Consider the following 19,228-nt stretch of genomic DNA (forward strand, 5'->3'; position numbering starts at 1 on the left):
CACATTGCAAGATGGTGGAAGCAGAGAGAGCAAAGAGAACGAGATAGACTCTCCTCTTCTTTTAAAGCCCCCAGAACCACACCCCTGACCACCATTTTTAATCCATTCACTACTGCACAGTCCTACAGTTCAATCACCTCCTCAAGGCTCCACCTTCCAATTACCATAATAGGATTTCCCACCCTCTTAACAGTCAGAGTGGGGGCTAAGTTTCTAATACATGAAACTAGGTTACACAATTCAAGCTTCAATGAGTTTTGGGAGGTCATAATTCAATCCACTACAATTAGAAACTGAGAAGTCATTCTTTCTCCCCGTCTCTTACCCTGTCAACATTCAATGAATTACTAAATCATGTTAATACAAGCTCCTAAATATTTAAAAAGTTTGTCCACTTCTCCCCAGATAAATTACAACACTTCCAGTCCAGGCCATAATCATTTTTTTCCCTAAATATTGTAATGGCCTTCCAAATATTCTCCCCACCTTCAGTCTTGTTCTTCACTAATGTAATTTCCACAATGCAGAATAATCTTCTTAAATGTAAGCTTGATAATAGAAACTCTCTGCTAAATATTCTTCTATGGCTTTCCATAGAAGAAAAACATCAAAACTCCTTAAATTCAGCTTTGAATAAGGCCTTAATCTCTCTGCCTATCTTCTTATTCTTACTTGATACTCTAAACTTTAGCCATATTAAATTTTAAGTTATTCAAACTTGCCATGCCTCACATCTCCAAAACTTTATGCAATCTGTATACTGCCTCCCAACACCAACAACCCTGCCCAGCTAACTCTTCATCAGTTTAGAAGTTATTCCTTCAAGAAGCTTTCCCTGACACTCCTTCAATTTGCATACTTATCATAGTACCCACCCCACTATTGTAATTGCTTGTTTAATTATCATCATTCTTTTATTTGCCAAATACTCATTGAGAGCCCATAATATAACAAATACTGGATTCTCCTCTGTAAATAGAATTTAGTCAATACAGGGTGTATTGCAGAAGCACATTTGGGATGTGAAAGAGGTCTAAGAAATGCTTCTTAATGCCTTGTGTTCCCATCTATTTCCCTACTAAATTAAATCAGAGCCAATTTCATAATTGTTTCTGGGGTTTTTGAATTTATTAACACAGTAGATGGTAGATATGGTAGATAAATATTTAATCTCATTAACTGTTGGGTTTTTAAACACATACAAAATATTTTTTGCATTGTAAGAGATCACCATCCAGTCATTACTTTCTACCCAGCAGAGTTTTTCTTTGATATCACTTTGTATATAATGGAGTGCAAGAAGCAAAGAGGCAAACTACTACAGTGAAAAATGTGTGACTTAGAGTCAGAACACTGTGGTTAGTAATTCTGCCACTTACTAGGTATGTATCCTTGGTCAAGACCCTTAACCTCTCCAAGCCTCAATTTCCTCATCTGAAAAAGGCAGTTACAAAAATCAAATGAGGTAAGCGGAAAATAAAAGCATAGCACAAAATGTAAAGGGCTATCCAAAATGCTGTATATTATTGTTATTGCTATCAGAGTCAATACAGATCAGGTCTCTCTAACTTTATAAAGCAACAGGATTTCCAAATTTTATCCTTCATCTCCCCTTTACCATTTAGTAGGTAGACTTTTGTACTTTAATACACAAGGAAAACCAAGCCAAAAAATTAATAAGTATTATTAAAGTACTAAAGAAGCAAGACAGAGAATCAGCCTATGAAAGTTCAGAATTTGTATGTATGGATGCCTCCCCCCCGAAAAAAAGAAATCAGCCCACATTTTTTTTTGGACTGCGAGGGTAGGTGGCACAAAAGAGTAATTCTCCGAACCATTTCTCTGTAAAAAGGTAACTCACTGAGCTAAAAAGTCAGGATATCTGGGCTCATGGACTAGTTTAGCTACTAACTTAACCACTAATACCCAGGCAGTCCTACCCACCCAACACTCTGGTCTTTCAGTTCCTTGATCTCCTTGGCTTCTATGGTCTTTTTCTTCCACTCTATCTTAGCCACTCACTCAAATGGCCACAAGTCTCAAATGGCCACTCAGCTTTGCCCAGCTGTGCTACGATGCTTCTCTAGTCTGATTGCTTTCCATCGTCCAACATGAATACTATACATCATCTCTTCTTCCCTTAAACCTCCTACCTATACATTCCTCCTCCTTTCTGACTGATTTGCCTGATAGCTTATATTTCATTGAGAAAAAGAGAATCCATTTCAGGCAGAAACTCCTTCACCTCTGATCAGTGAGTCTATAAACTGTCTGCATCTCTACCCATTCTCACTGCCTTTTTTTAATTAACAGAAATTACGTATTCATGTTCCCACTCAAGGCCAAGACTTCTAGATATTCTCTGGATCCCATTCCCTCTGTTTCTCAAAAACTTCAGTCCTAAAATATATACATACTCTCTTACACCATCATTTTTTCCTCTCTGTTGGATCATTCCATTAGTCTAAAAACATGCTGAAGTATCCCCCTCTTTAAGAACCCCAGATATTCCTTTATTACTTCCATTTCTTGGCTCTCTTTCATAGCAAATTATCTTGAGATGTCTATAGTGCTGTGTCTAATTCTTCATATTATATTTTCACTTCATTTTCATTGTCAAGGCACATTGCTATATACATTGCCAAAATCCAATGCACAGATCTCTTTATTTTACTTGATCTCTAAGCATATGTCAATATCATTGGCTGTGTTTTGTTGTCCTTGCTTTTATGCCACCACACTTCAGGTTCTCTTCCCACTTCACTTACTATTCCTCCTATTTCCTTTGCTGCTGCTTTTCCTCTGCTTTATCTCTAATCACTGGAATGTTTTCTATGAGCACACTTGCCCTAGGAGTTTTTCTACATGCTTGTGACTTCCAAATTTGTATCTTTGGTGCCTTGCTCTCTGTACAGAACTCAAGACAGAGAACTTACTTTAGGTTTCTAATAGACATATAAAGATTAAAGTAAGCAAAAAAACCCCTTCCCTCCCCACTTTTTCTTCCCTAGTCTTTTCTGTTTGGTAGATGGCATAACCATCCACTCAAACTCAAGATAAAAACCTAAGAGCTGAGTGATGATTCCTTTTTCCTCACCCCTATATTAAAAATGTCACAAAATCTGTAGGCTGTCCTTCCAAAATATAGCTCACACACATTCACTTGTCTGCCACTTCATCCCAAGCATCTGTTTTTCCTTCTTGGATTTCTGCAGTTGCCTTCTTCTACTAATCTTGCTCCTCATCATTTCACCACATAATAGGCAGAGTGAAACTTTTTACAATGTAAATCAGGTCATATCCCACTTTAAATAAATTCCAAACTTATTTATGAGTAGCTCTCCATGCTCTTTTCAAATCCTAACATGATTTGACCCCTATCTATCTCTCCAAGTTCACCTTGTACCACTTTCTCTACATTCCAGCCACAGCAGTCTTTATGATATTCCTCAGAAGAGCCAAGCTCTTTCTTCCTTAGGGCTTTTGCAATTGGAGTTGCCTTTACCTGTAATGCTCTGATCCCAAATATTTCCATGGTTGGTTTTTATATAAATGATATCTTTCAGAGAGGCCTTCCCTAACCGATCAGTCTAAAGTAATCCCTCTCCCAGTCTCATTTTATACTGTTTTACTTTACTGCACTTACCATCATCCAAAATTCCTTATTATATATTATTTACCTGTTTATTTTCTATCTCCCCTCACTGGAAGGTAAACTTCATGAGGGCAGTTATCTTGCTAGTCCTTCTTACCATTGTATTCACAATGCCTAAAACAATGCCTGGCAAAATAAGAGATTCTCTATAAATATCTGATGAATGCCAGTCCCTAAGTAAGTCACTCCACTTCTCTTTTCAAAGGCACATAATGACTAAAGTGTTTGAGGCATGACTTTTTTAGGTTGTGAGAGTAATAAGTATTAATTTTTCGCAGTTCTGTTGCACAAATAACAATTCTATTTACTCCTGTGGAAAATCAGGTAGTGGAGTGTGGCCTCCTTCGGTGCCAACCAGGCCAATCGTCCCTCCCCATCGCCCGATGTGATTTTTCATAGACTCTAGGACACTCATAAAGAGCAGACAGAGACCTGGTATGGTCCTGCACAGCTCTTATAAGACTCCAGAATGATGTGTCTGGCACATCGTATGTGTGCAACAATTATCCCTAATCCTTAAAAAAGCATTCATCTGCAGTGCTTGTACACTGTGATAAAGCCAACAGGAACAAACCAGGGTGAGGGGTTTGGGGGCAGGGAAGCGTGGCTTCTCAGATCAGCCACAAATCCTGGAATACATCTCCAATCACAGGAGCGTGTGAAGATTCATTGGTAGAAATTAACCATTTGTATAACAGCCTGAGCTTAATAAAATTAATTTTGCATCTTATCTTGACCGACAGACCCTCCTTTCTTACTTGCGGTTAACTGTAAAATGAGAGAAAGAAACAGAGGAAGAAGGGAGAGAACAAAGAAGAGACACGCGGGATGAAGGAGTAAAGAAACGAGTCTGGGAGACGAGAAAAGGTCTGTGGCTGTTTCCCGGGGTCTGGAAAAGAATGTATGCCGATGTATGCCCCCTTGAACCGAATGGGAAGGGAAAGCGTTCCTGCGGGCTACCGAAAGGGAAATGACCGTGGGAGACGAGGGACTAGATGGAAGGGTCTGGGACGGGAGAGTCAGGAAAATGGGCCATACCTAAAACTCCTTTGGCAACCCTCGCCAGGCGCCCTGCAACCGTCTCACATGCCACGCGCGGCCCCGCGGTGCTGCAGCCAGGACCCGACCTCCGTGGCGGGGCCGACGGCAGGGGGCGGGACTGACGACAGGGGCGGGGCTAGTGGCAGTGGGCGGGGCTGACGGCGGCGGGGCTGGGCTAGTGGCCGCAGCCCGTTAAGCTACGTTGTGGCCGCCCGCACTGGAGGAAGCGAGGATTCTGGGACTCCCGGGAGCACGGGGTGTGTTTTTGGTCTATTCAATCCTTTGCTTTCGTCGTCTCTTCTGAATATCGACCTATCGGGTTGTAAAAGTCCAGGGACAGAGTTGACATCACTGGGCATTTTAGCCAAGCATCAGCTTCAGGGACTGTACCTGCCATAAGTAACTTGTCAAAACTCAGATCACGTTCTCTTGAAGTTAGCTTAAATATTCTGCAGTGGTAAGAGAGCATAGTCTCTGGAGCTGAACTCAAAGTTCAGCTCTGCCACTTTCTAGCTATGGGATCTAGGCAAATACATAATCTCCCGGAGCTGGTTTTCTCATCTGTAGAGGATGTTGTGGTGTTGGTGTGAGAACAAACGAGACATGGCAAGTGTCTGGAACAGGGCTGGGGACACAGTAAACACTCAATATACTGTTATCAATATAAAAACTTTTTTTTTTTTTTTACAGATGAAATCATGTGAAAACTTTTGTATGAAACAAACGAAAGCAGAGATGCTCTGGTTAAAGGGGGCCTAGAAGTTTTGGGTTTTCGGTCTGCAAAGTGGTCCATCAAGTTCCTCTAACGGAATTCCCAAGCTTCCTAAAACAGACGAAAAACAACTGTTAATGGGGAAAGTCCAAACTTAGAAAGAAAAACTGCCTTTTCCTACCTACATTTTCTCTTGACACTCAAAACTTTTACTCCTGAACACCAGGTGTTGTATTTCGTCTACTAGAAGTGTTCTCCTCCTTTTCTTATTCATCATTGAAGATTCGATTCAAATTATGACTCTTTCTTGGGTGACTAAATAAGAAATTATCTTATTGTAACATCCTCCGAAACTTAAGTGTGGCGAAGACATTGCAGCAGGATTCAAAGTTATTTTCGCCCTTGTTTTAGGAGAGTAGAATGGGTATTTGTAATTATGGGGTTAAGGAAATACTTTGTTCTCCTGGAAAAAGCGGATAGATCTTCCAGGATACTGGGAGGAGGGACAAATGGTAGACCTGGGAAGGAGGACCTTTGCTAGGAGTCTGATGGCCCCCAGGCACTGCTCTGTGCTCCAGAAGCAATGGACTTCTGGAGAGTTAAGTGCTTTAAGATCCGTCTAGAGAGGATGGAGGCACATCAACAAATAGAGTTTTGGAATTCTCTATTCCAACAGGTCAAAGGGCTCAGGCTAAATTTAATTTGAGTTAATCAACTAAAAAATGTGATATTACTCGCTCCAAAAATGGCATGAAGCAATTCCCATCTGTTAGAACTACATAAATGATTCATGTAGAAATGTAATGTTCTGAAACCTTTTTTAAAAAGTCCTTCACTTATTTAAAGACAATGGTTTAAAAAAAATTTAAACAAACATGATACCTTTTCTTGTAAAAAATTAATAGTAATTTAAAAATAATTAATTTGACTATATTTCCAATGATGCCATAGAAAACAAAAACTTTTGAGCAACAAGAACCTTACTCATGACAGCATTTTAAACTAAATTTGACAGGATAAAACAGTTTTATATCTTACACAGTGGTTTCATACTTCTGAAAGCACTTCAAGTAAATCAAAATTTGTCCAACAATCTAGTGCCAACTTTATTTTCTTTTCTTATCTCTCACCAGTTCTCTTTATCAGTCTCAAGTGCTAATCACTTACTATGCTCCATGCTTTGTTTTCAAACTTCGCTAATATGCCAGCCTTCCACCTAGTTGCTCCTGTCTTCACCTTACTCCCTAGTATTAACCCACTCATCCAAATCCTTTCCACTCATGAAGGTCCAATTTAAGTATCACATCCTCTAAGAAATTTTCCTCAATTTCCCCACTCAAAACTTTAGAATTGTTCATTTGTATTACAGCTGTTTGTCATTTCCTTATAAGGCAAGTATCATGTCTTATTCATATTTGTACCTATATCATTTTCTTGAAGGCAAGTATCACGTCTCATTCATATTTGTATTTTCCACACTGCCAATCTTCCACTAGAATTCAAGTTCCATTGAAAACGGAGCCTTTGAATATCATTTTTATCACTGTATTCCCTCGTACTTAGCACAATGCCTGGCACATAGGAGGCAAGTCATAAGTGTACTTTGAGTGAGGGAATGAATGGATTTTAAAACATAAACTCCATGAAGGCTGGATTTCTCTGTTTTACTCATTGCAGCAAAATGAATATTTGAATACTGCCAGATGAATAAATAGTTCTTGAAGGCTTAGCATTCATTATAGACAACAAAAATTCTTCAATTTAAATATCTTCACAAAAGTCAAATGTAAAGTACTTATGTTGCCTTTTGCCCACCTAACTGAGTAACTGATATAATTTTCTGAACATAAGGCATTCCCCAGAAGTGCAGGAATAAAATTTAAAAGAATGAAAATGAAATGGGTGTTTATAGTAAGAATAGTTTTAGTCTTCTTCCTTGTATTCTGTGTTCCAAATTTTGTGCAATAAAAATGTATTATTTCATAATCATAAAAGATAATCAACACTATTTTTAAAGAATTTAATATATGAGATCATTTGCAAATGTATGACTGAGGAAATTCAGAGGACTTGGGAAATCCAAGTTCAATCAAGGTTATTTGGGATTAATACCAAAGAGAAAAATACTGGTATGTGACAATAACTTAAAGAGCTGAAACCTAATCAGTCTGCCTGGAAAAAAAAAATACTTCTCAGAAAGGAGCTGTATAGCACTGACCCTAGGGGAAAAAAAAGGGCATTGAAGAACAAGTGTTTACAGCGTTTGTTTAGTCTTGATGATGTCCCTGGATCAAGAAGGCTTTCAATAAGTGTTTGTTGAATGTATCTAGTTTCAGAACCTGCAAAAGTAGAGGACCAGAGGAGTATTAAGTTTATGGTACCCCCACCAAATTTTACCTAACCAATGAAGTTCAGTTTGAAATACCCATCTGCTCTTTGATCTAAATTAATCCAGTGCAAATTAAGAACATAAACACTAAAGAAATACAGTACCATAGAGCAACCAGAGTAGGCTAACATAAAATTGAAGCCTAGTTAGAAGAGGTGAATATTAAACTAGTTTTGAATAGAGGTGAAAGCCATGGTAGAAAGGGCTGGACCAGTATGAAGAGAGGAATGGACAGGTTTTATGCAGATTGGCTTGGTGGTATTAGAATATTCACAATTCATTCAATACATATTTAACATATACGTCAAGGTTACATTGAACTTTGAATTCTAGATTAAAGAATTTAGATGAGATATGACAAGAAGTAATAAACACTTCAAGTATACATATATATGTGTATAAAAAGCTGTAAACTGTATTTGAACATGATTATTTTAGCAACTAGGCAGGAGATGACCTAGAGTGAAAAGGAACTTATGGGTGAGACACAAAAACAGAGATGGACTGTTGCTAAGTGGGATAAAATGTGACCTATGCAAATAAGACTTTCAGATAAGCCTTTCTTATGTATTTTCTCGCTGGCATGTCACAATGTATGAAATTCCTGCCATAGAAGTCACTCTTCTAGTTTAAGGTACTGTCTTTCAAAAACATTTGTTAACATGCAAGAATATGCTACTAAGTGATGGTAACACCCAACACAATGGTAGTTCTGGCCCCCAAATGTGATCTTTCATTCCACCCAGGAATACATATGCTTAGCTAGATACAACACTGCTCAGCTTCCTCACAGCTGGATATGGTCATCACCAAGAGAATGTAAGAGGAGAGATGCATTACTTGCACTTTCTTTTTTCCTTCTTCCTGAGGGCTAGAAAGGAGACATGGGAGAGATCCTCTTTAACCCATGTGCTAAGCTAGGGCACAGCAGAGCTTCATGATAGAAGGATATGGGTGTCTGAACAGACCTCATGAGGAGAGAAATCCTGCTAGCATCAACCAAACAGCCAGTTTCAGGAGAAGGAAATAAAAATTGATTTTCTTTCAACCATTGTATCTTTTGTCATCGAGATCTTTCATTCCACCCAGGAATACATATGCTTAGCTAGATACAACACTGCTCAGCCTCCTCACAGCTGGATATGGTCATCACCAAGAGAATGTAAGAGGAGAGATGCATTACTTGCACTTTCTTTTTTCCTTCTTCCTGAGGGCTAGAAAGGAGACATGGGAGAGATCCTCTTTAACCCATGTACTAAGCTAGCGCACAGCAGAGCTTCATGATAGAAGGATATGGGTGTCTGAACAGACCTCATGAGGAGAGAAATCCTGCCAGCATCAACCAAACAGCCAGATTCAGGAGAAGGAAATAAAAATTGATTTTCTTTCAACCATTGTATCTTTTGTTTCTTCATGAGAGCAGCTTATATTACCCCAATTAATATACTATTTATGAAGCCAGCATATATTGGAAAATTAGCTATCTCTAAACTAGTGAACTGGAAGAGCCTGAAGATGTGGGTCACAAGAAACAAATAAGAAAGGGCTAGATCAGAACACTTTCTAGGGGAAGAAAGACTCAGATGGGCTGCTGGAACGAAGGACTCGGGTGGTCAGCTGGGGGATAGGATGAAGTCTTTTGACATCCAGATGGGGCAAAAGGAAGAACCAATGAAGATACTTAGTGTACTTTAAAATTCTGGTGGGACCAATCAGTTACAATAATTCACAGAAAGGTAGTAAAAGAGGTAGAAATGGAGAAGAGGCAGATTAGCAGACAAAGTAAGGTAGAAATTGAGGGACTACATTATGATGTTTAAAAACAAAAAGGGAAGAGAAACAATTCAAGGCTTGGAACATCACCACCCACATGGAAAGGGAAAGGGCTAAAAATGCTGTTTAAAGAAACAGCCAGGCTTTTGGTTCTAGTACGTTTCCAGCTTAAACATTACAAATTTAAATATCCATTTTGATAAAAGTAGCCTCTTGTAGGAGCTTTCTAATCATTATGTTCAGCATTCTCTCTTTTCACCTCTAAACTTGTATAGAAGTCTCTCCTTGAACTTCTTCCTCTTTATTTTGATGTTGAGCTTTCTGGAGAAGCCTGGGGCCCAGCAGACCAATAAGTAGGCTTCCAATTGGGGCCGTGATGAGGATGGCCAAAAATGCCACTGTTAAAACATCCATTCCATATGCTTCTAACTGTTTCTCTTCATGTGCTCTTGCTGTGTCCAAAGCCACAGATCCTATTGCAGCCTATAAAAGTTTAAGGGTAAAATTGGAAACATAAGACAAGCACATATAAAAAAGTGAATTGTTGTATCATTTGCAAAAAGAAATTCTTGCTCTTTTGCTCAATTAAAAAAGTTCTATTCGTCTTCTTTCAAAGTGTACTGCAGTTGGTTTTGATTATCTAAAATCTCCTTGCCCTTGCATGAGGACAGACTGATGATTCATATGTACCTATCTGCATAAGGTAGGGTTACATAAATATCAGGCAAATACATTTCAAAACACGAGGCAAATATAGACTCAAAATATTACTTCAATATAACGCAAAGTTCTATGTACTAAATTTCTTCTAAGTAAAGGTGAAAGTTACTGGTTGTCTTATTCTTTTATCTTCAGGGATTTGGAATTAAGAAAGAACAAGATGGAAACAATGCAGTGATACTTACTGAAGATGGTGAAGTTTTAAATAAATATGTATTGCTTTATAGTCTAAACTAATACAGACATCATGAAACATAAAAGTGGTAGGTACCTTTAAAACCTGAAGTTAATCTTATTAGGTATTTGGCTAACTCTTTGTCTCAGGAGTTGGTGAAATGTTTTATTTAAAATGTATGTATTAGAAAGTATAATATAAATTCTCATTTTCTTTTAAGACAAAATGCAATATTATCAGTGCACATGGGGAAAAAATATATTGATCAATCTGGTTATCTCCTTATTCCACAGAGCAGAACAATGTTAGTCTCTAGATAGTGAAACAGAAGAGAAAATATCAATGTGCATCACACACAATGGCAGAGACTACTAGTTGTCCACAAATATCTCACTGTCCTTTTTTTCTTCTATAAGAGAACTCCTGAGTTTTAGCTGGTCTCTCCAAATAGAGACCTTTTGTTTTTTCAGCTTCTTTTGCAACTACATGTAGCTGTGTATCTAAGAGAAGTGAGTGGAAGTAATAAAAGCTATGTGTAGATTGTTCCCTGAAAAGGAACAGGCATACATATCTTGTTCTTTTCTCCCTTCCCACTGGATGAGAAATGGTGAAAGTTGAACCCATGGATGGGAGGCACATGCTGAGTATGGTAGTCACTCTACCAGCGCTGGGATGCCCATCCTGGACTGTTGGTGGGAGAGAAATAAAACTCTATCTCATTTAGGCTCTGTATTTGGAGGCTCTTTACTATTGCAGATTACCCCGTGCCATAACAAACTTGACATTTAATGAATTCTTGACAAGAACTGCACATATTACATTATGACGTATCTTTCTCTTTCAGTTCTCTATTGTATATGTATGTATGTTTTGGGGTCGTGGTTTAAAATATATTTCTTATAGTAGGCCATGGACCAAAAAAGTTTAAAAAACACTAATACAGAAAATATACACATAAGAAAGTCTTGTTTTTTGTGCAGTGCCAAAAGAAAAAAGAAAATTCTATATAATACTTGCTTCCACAGGCCATACATTATCCAACACGTCCTAGATAATTTCTCTTTATTTTAAAATTTGCTTTGATGGTAGGAAAGTGCCATCTTTCAAATTTTAATGTTTAGAAACAAATCTTTCATACCTAAACTATTAGAGTCATTATTTTGAAATTTACCTACAGAAGTTACCAGAAGTAGTGTGGAAGTAGAGATACTTTTAGGGAAAAATAATTCCATTTATTGTAGTACATTATTCTCACAGTATTCTTAGCTATTATGCCTCAGACATCTTTTCTGGAATAATGTGCAAGCCCACAGCCACATAAAATCTGGAATATAATTACAGAGCATACGCATCCCCCAAAGCCTCCTAAATTAAGAATACCTGATTTTCATTCCACAAAAATAGAAATTTGCATATTTAAGTAACTGCAAAATAATCAGGAATGGAACAGTTATATCTTGTTTCATATAATTTTTCAGAAAATATACAATACAATAAGGGATATATTAAATTTGCGACAAAACATAATTCATACACTTCTAATTTAATTAGCAATTGTAGGTATTCTACCAATTGCATTGTCAACAATTTCAAGCACCTATCTATAAGTGCTTTATTTATCACTTGTTCATTGGAGAGCACAAATTTTGAGTGAAGCAAGTTAGACATTTGTGAGGACGTTCAGTTAGTTTTGCATAATTAATATCAAGTAATAATCTAGGAAATCAATAAAGCATTTTCTGAGTTGTTTTTCTTTTCTTTTCTTTTCTTTTTTAAAGATGACCGATAAGGGGATCTTAACCCTTGACTTGGTGTTGTCAGCATCACACTCACCCAGTGAGCTAACCGGCCATCCCTATATGGGATCCGAACCCATGGCCTTGGTGTTACCATCACCACGCTCTCCTGAGTGAGCCATGGGCCAGCCCCGAGTTGTTTTTCAATATATCTTCTTTTTCATTCCTTCAATATATCTTCTTTTTTATTTTTCTACATTGTATATAAAGACTTTGATTAAGCATAATTAGTCATCAATCATGTTGACATTGAAGTATTTTCAAACATTAAGATGGGCCATGCTACTTGTTTCACTCTCTTCCTGGAAGATACTGAAATGAAGAGTTAACAACTCTCACTTTGGGCGATATAGAGAACTCTGATAAAAATTCAAACCCTTCCTTCCTGCTATTATTGCTTTCTTGTGGTGAAGGGATTTATTAGATTTTTTCTTGCACTTTGTTGATCTAAAGAAATTTAAATGAGCTGTCACATTTAAGGAATCAATATACCAAAAATAAAACTTGTAAAGAGTAGATTAGTATAAACTCTTTTCATAAGTCCAACTTTATTTGTTTTCACCAAAATTAAATAAGCTCTCATTCAATATTTCAAGGTATCATGTAAAAATAGCGGTTAAAATACTAAGCCATCCTACCCATCATTACCTGGACTGTGGCCTTTGGAAGCCATGCAAAAGAAATAAATATCTTCTCTTTCATGTTAAAACCAGCAAAACACACCATCAGAAATGTAGTCAAAATTCGTATCAATACTGCAATGCCCAGGGTGGCAACACAAAGTCCTGTAAGAAATATTCAATTTTTAGAAGTAATGAAATGCTAGGGGAGCAATTTCACTTCACGGTTACTAATTCAAAATACTATCAACAGAAATAATTTTAAAATATTAAAAATTAAAAATACAAAAATGGTTAGGCATAATATATAAAAAAATTAATATTAAGGATCAACCAGACCATTTGTTTAAAATAAGGTGTTTCCCCTAGATTAAAACCTGCCAGAGACCAGCTCCAGTCAAGTTGTGGGTACCCGAAAAGGGAGAGGGAGTCAGTGAAAATAACAAACACAGACGGAGAACTCAATGCATCAATATGCACGTTCTCTCTCTGTGGGCTGTCAGCATGTTGCAGCTGGAGCCCAGTAGAGCATGAGACAATGCCTTTTATTTAGATTTTTCTCTGCAGGGGGGTTTTGGGTACTATTTTTATTGTACCAGCAAGCTTAAATCAATAGTCCAAAAAGCAGGGAGGGGGGCCGGCCCGTGGCTCACTCGGGAGAGTGCGGTGCTGATAACACCAAGGCCCCGGGTTCGGATCCCATATACGGATGGCCGGTTCGCTCACTGGTTGAGCGTGGTGCTGACAACACCAAGTCAAGGGTTAAGATCCCCTTACCGGTCATCTTTTAAAAAAAAAAAAAAAAAAAAAAAAAAAAAAAAAAGCAGGGAGGAAACTTTTTTAGAGGTCAGCACATCTTAGGTGATCAACTCGAGCTGCTTCTTCCTAGAATCAGGTTATCAGATGCAAACCATCCCTTCATTGTCTTGAAGTTATCTTGTGACCTTTTTCTGTTAGCAAGCTGTGGTTAATATCCACCCTGTTAACAGGGTGGGAACCAAATGTAAAAAGAACAGTGGATATTTGAGCAGCATTATCATGCACATTTTAAGGTTATGCATTGACTGTGGCCCTGTAATCTTGATCTAAATGTTAAAGTGTCATTGTGCACAGCACTATCCCTCACAAAACCGGTTACATTTACCTCTTAGGTCTAATTTTGCAGGTTTAATAATTTTACAGCATATATTTTTATTCCAATATCTAATTCTTAATGATTTATTTAAAACTGGATACCACCAAGTAAAGGGGTTCTACAGTTTTGTTCCCATATACTTAATTTGTCCCAATCATATAATTTCTAATTAATGCCAACCATTCTCTTGCCATTAATATAATCTCCAGTAAATGATGTTTGCCAACTTACATTAGGCTGCAGCTCATATTTAGTCATGAGCGGTGCTTTTGGAACGTGTGTTGGTGTGGTCAATTTATCATAAGGGGATAATTTTAAATTGTCCAATTTACTTGTATCCTCTGTGGGAATGTTTAGTTCAATGACTGCATAATCATTTGTGTTATTTTTATAATCTTTTGGGAATTCAGAGAACTGCCACACTAACCAAAATATCAAAAGAGAAAAAGTAAAAGCAGTACCACTATGCCAAGGCAGAGATCCTTATGGTTGTAGCAAGTGCTCGTAGCTGCAGCCCTGCCAACAGCTCTCCCTCCGGCAGTCCTGCCAACTTGGAGAGGGCAGCCCAAGCTGACTCCTTTAGGATCCTGCCATGGCGTGGACTGCGCCAAAAACCAGAAATTAATTAAACATATTTGAATTCTTATAAAGGAGATCAGAATGTTACATCTCTTATGCTTCGTAGGAAGAACAACACTTTCTTCCATGTGTTTATTTAGTAAGAATTTATTAAATGATATAATGCATAATAAGCTTTAAACTAGGTACTGGGTACACAAAAATGTATAATGTACAGACTTTGTCTATGAGCCCAAAGTCAGAGGAAGAAAAACATAAACAACTAATTCATATACTATATGGTAAGTGAAAACTATAAACAAACTGGTAAGAGGGTGTAGGAAAAGGAAAAAATAATATTTTCATCAAAGTAGTTGAGAATTCTTTACAGAGTATAAGACCAGAGGTAATATTCAGAATATTTATCAGTTAGTACAGAGGGAATCAGCCAATCAGACAGAGCTGGCTGGGCACTGACCAATTAGAATTGACACTGGCAATCTACAACACGTATTGATATATATTAACATAATACACAGCTACGTCATTCAGTCCTTGCTGATAAAGACAAGTTCATCTTGGTGTGCAAAATAAGGGATTGTGACTAGGGCTGCTGCAAGCTACTGGACCTGAGAATGGCATGGGCCAAGGTGACTTCTGAGTATTAGGGTGATTTTTGGAAAGCAACATTTGTTGAGTGTTTATCCTGTGCCAGGTGCTACACTGAATTTTAAGTGCATTATTTTACTTAATCCTTACAAGCTGTGGGCTGATTAGTCCCATCTTACAGTTGCAAAAACTGAAGTTCAGAAGGGGTAAATAACTTTCTCAAGTTCAGAGGGCTGGTAAAACAACAGATAAACCTTAACAGGAGGTTCTGTTGTGAATCTGCAACATTTTTTCTATATGGAAAAGGTTTGTGGCTCTTTGTGGAAGGGTATTTCTCCCAGGTTGGTAGGTACTCAAAAGTATCTGTTACCTGAAGTACAAGATACAAAGAGTTGATACCATTCTCAGAAGGAAACATTGAAGGTTTGGGGAGAGTATGATGAGGAAGTTTTAAACATACTGAATCTGAAGTTTTTTAGGACATACAAGAGGTGATATCCAATCAGCGAGTGGATATACTGACTTAGTGATAAATATTTTCGAATTATATAGTTTATAATTGACATAACTGGTGTAGACAAAGTCAGAGAAGTGATATAGAATGAGAAGCATAGAAGGCCGTGGAAAGAACTTTGATGAAGAGTGGCATTTAATCTTGATATGGTTTAAAGAAGGACTCAAAAGGCTTTGGAAAATATGAAGTTTCAGAACTCAATGTAAAAGGGTGATTTAAAAGGTCAATAGCACCAAACGCTGTGGAGAGATCAAGTAATACAAAGACTGGATTTAGCAATATAACCTGGGTGACAGCATGGTTGTTTATGTGATCAGGCACAAACTGGACCAAAATGTATTAAGGAAGGTAATAGGAACTGAAGTGTAAAAGGAGAATGTAGTCAATTCTTTTGAAAAATTTGAAAAGAGGAAGAGAGAGTTGGCATAATAGGTGTTAGGGAAGTGAAATGGAGAAGGGATAGGAGATACGTATTGTGTATATAATATGTATTATGTACATATATTATTTTTAACATTAATTTTACTATATATTATTTTTAATTGTAGTTAAAATACACATAACATTTGCCATCTAAATCATTTTTAAGTGGACAGTTCAGTAGCATTAAGTACATTCACACTATTATGCAACCAATTTCCAGAACTTTTTCATCTTGCAAAAATTAAACTCTGTATTCATTGAACAACAACTACCCATTACCTAGAATCATAATGTATTAGTCTTTTTGTGACTAGCTTATTTCACTTAGCATAACATCCTCAAAGTTCACCCATGTTGTAGCATGTGTCAGAATGGAAGGCTTTTTTTTTTTTTTTTTTTGAGAGATTAAAGACTTTAAATTCTGAAGAGGAAAAAGCTATGACTAGAATATATGAAGATGTATGAGAAAAGGAGAGGAATCTATATGTGAATTTAGAAGGTGGTAGCAGGGGATGAGATTCCTAGTACAGACGGAAGAATATAGTGATAGGAGGAAAGGAGGAAATAATGAGTATATGTATGCAAATTAATTTTTAAGTACAGTGCTATAAATCAAGAGTTTTAATATAACGAATTTTAAATATGTGAATGAATAAAATAATGAATGAACAAACATTTCTATTCCATGGGTACATAACAAAGAACTAACTAGTTATCTTTAAAATTCTGGCCCTTGATCAGAACAAGGCTAGATGAACATTCTTGTCCTTGGAAAAAAATTTTAAGGCCTGAATTTTTTTTTTTTTCGTGACCGGTAAGGAGATTGCAACCCTTGGCTTGGTGTCGTATGCACTGCACTCAGCCAGTGAGCGCACCGGCCATCCCTATATAGGATCCGAACCCATGGTAGCAGCGCTGCTGTGCTCCCAGCTCCGCACTCTTCCGAGTGAGCCACGGGGTCGGCCCAAGGCCTGAATTTTTTGGATGGTGGTCAGCAGTGTCACTTTTCTATTTCAATCAATATTAAAGGTATAAAGTTTACTGTCTTAGGTGGACAAACATTATTTTCTAACCAACTATTCTAAAAAACTTAGATCATAATTAACTTTTTATGTAATTGTGACAATGGGAACCACTGAACACTTACCTACTGAAGATAGTTCAACTGAATATAAAAAGAGTTGATATCAGCAAGAGTACCACTTTGAAAGTCTTACCAACAGTTTCTGGTCTGAGAGATGCAATAGATACCTCTGCTCCAATCAGTCCAAAAAGAAGGGGCTGAAAAATGTCCCAGGCAACTGCAATTATCTTTTCAACCTCAGCCTAAAAGAAAAACAAACATCACACACACACACACACACACACACACACACACACACATTTTTATTATGTGAAGTTACAAATACCAAGAATTTTACCAATTTGAAATTTGAGTCATTTGACCTGAGATAGGCTTTATTTCTTTGGCATCTATAAATAGGAAGTTAACTAGAACAGAGCAAAAAAATTGCATGAAGACATTTCTAACACAGTTGAGATATATGAGCTGCTTTAGCATACTAAGTATTGGTTTGTAAATGGATGTCAATTATAAAGATTCTCATAAAGTAATCTTAGGACTCCTACGTCTGAACACGTTGCATGTATGCATGTGCGTGTGTGCATGTGTTTGTACATATTATAATATATAGTAATATTTTATAGTTTAAAATTTTATGTTAACTTTCACTAAACAATACGATTTAGAGAACTTATAATATTAGTTCATTTATCTAGATATGCATCTCATTATTGCTGCATAGTAATCTATGGTATGGAAGTACCATAGTTTATTCAATAATTATTGATGAACCTTTACATTGTTTCCAATTTTACTTTATCTTTACAAAAAAATACTGTTTAATGTTATCTCAAATCATGTACAAAAATAAAGTCAGGTATAGTAAAGCGCTGTGCCAGGTATCAGATTACTGCCCCTCAGCTCCAATTCCTCTTTCATCGCTGCTTAGGAGAAAATGGAGCTTGGCTTCTTATACATTCCTCCTTTGCCAGCTAGCACCATGTTAAACTTTGTCAGTAGAGGGCGCTGAAGAGGTAATACAAGCGGAAGGTGCTTTTCTTCCAGGTTTCTGTGGCTCCTCTGAGCGGGATCCTACAGCATGCACTGGTTCCTTCAGCACCAGGTTCTGGCAGCCCAGGTGGCTTCTCCAACAGTGCAGGCGGTTGGCATCTAGAGGCCAGCAGCTTTCCCCAGCATACCCCTGGGTCGGTTTCACATTAGACTCTCTTGGGCAAGATACCTCCCCTTGCATCCTAGAGGGCGGATTTTCTGCAATTTGGAGGGTGGATTTCCAGCAAATTCGGCAGGCACAGCACCACAGTGACTTCTCTACCATTCGGTGAACCAAGGTTCTAACGAGGTCTGGATCTCAGCTCTGCAGGCAGGATTGGGTAGAGGAGAGGTGGAAAGGTGGTGCTCTATGTAACAGCCTTAGGTGTTGACAGCTGCTATTCCTATATTCTTTAGTGATCTCTTAGTTATTATTAGCCTATACCCTGTTACTCTGATCCCTGATATGGTTAATAATGAATCTTTCCTATACTAGTTACTGTGTGATTTCGTTTTCCTGATAGGACACTAAGTGATACAAGTACTAACTTTATAGCATATAATGCAAAGATCTTAGGAAAATACTGACACAATTGACTACAGTAAAATTAAAATGTTTGTGGCAAAAGAAACCATAAACCAATAAAAAAAGTGATGCATTAGAAGAAAATATTTGTACCATGTATAACAGAGTAAGTAGTGTTAGCCAATCAGTAAGAAAAAGACATAGACCCTAACAGAAAAATAGGCAACGTATATGCACAAGTAATTCACAGATAAAGAAATGCCAGTGGCCAAAATACTTTAGATGCTCAAATTTAGTAATCAGAGAAACACAAATTAGAATGATAAACCTTTTTTTGGGAGGCCCACCACAAGGGAAAAATTCTAAACTGTTTTAATATCCAGTAATTTGTGAGATTGTAAGGAAAACTCTCACTAATTGATAGGAGAGCAAATCACTAATAGTTTTTTTGGAGGGTAATTTAGCGGTA

General features: G+C 37.4%; 2 protein-coding genes across 3 annotated transcripts in view; both read right to left on the bottom strand.

Annotated features, from left to right (window-relative positions):
* SLC9B1 (solute carrier family 9 member B1) overlaps positions 1-4,774 on the bottom strand; it is a 98,314-nt gene extending 93,540 nt beyond the window's left edge. Inside the window, exon 1 of the mRNA XM_063108107.1 lies at positions 4,694-4,774. The gene's annotated coding sequence lies outside the window, so the exon portion shown is untranslated. The remainder of the gene's footprint in view (positions 1-4,693) is intronic.
* A 659-nt stretch (positions 4,775-5,433) lies between these two features.
* Positions 5,434-19,228, bottom strand: part of SLC9B2 (solute carrier family 9 member B2) — a 57,081-nt gene continuing 43,286 nt past the window's right edge. Inside the window, exons 10-13 of one of the 2 annotated variants that reach the window (XM_063108214.1) lie at positions 17,338-17,446; positions 12,910-13,046; positions 9,830-10,053; positions 5,434-5,519 (exon numbers count right to left, since the gene is read on the bottom strand). In XM_063108214.1, the coding sequence (XP_062964284.1) occupies positions 9,832-10,053; positions 12,910-13,046; positions 17,338-17,446 (468 nt within the window). In that variant the 3' untranslated portion in view covers positions 5,434-5,519; positions 9,830-9,831. Of the gene's footprint in view, positions 5,520-7,586; positions 7,748-9,829; positions 10,054-12,909; positions 13,047-17,337; positions 17,447-19,228 lie in introns of those variants that run through there. The other variant, XM_063108215.1, reaches the window with a different exon arrangement.

The sequence above is a fragment of the Cynocephalus volans genome, chromosome 9 (assembly GCF_027409185.1).
Source record: "Cynocephalus volans isolate mCynVol1 chromosome 9, mCynVol1.pri, whole genome shotgun sequence".
NCBI classification, from domain to species: Eukaryota; Metazoa; Chordata; class Mammalia; order Dermoptera; family Cynocephalidae; genus Cynocephalus; species Cynocephalus volans.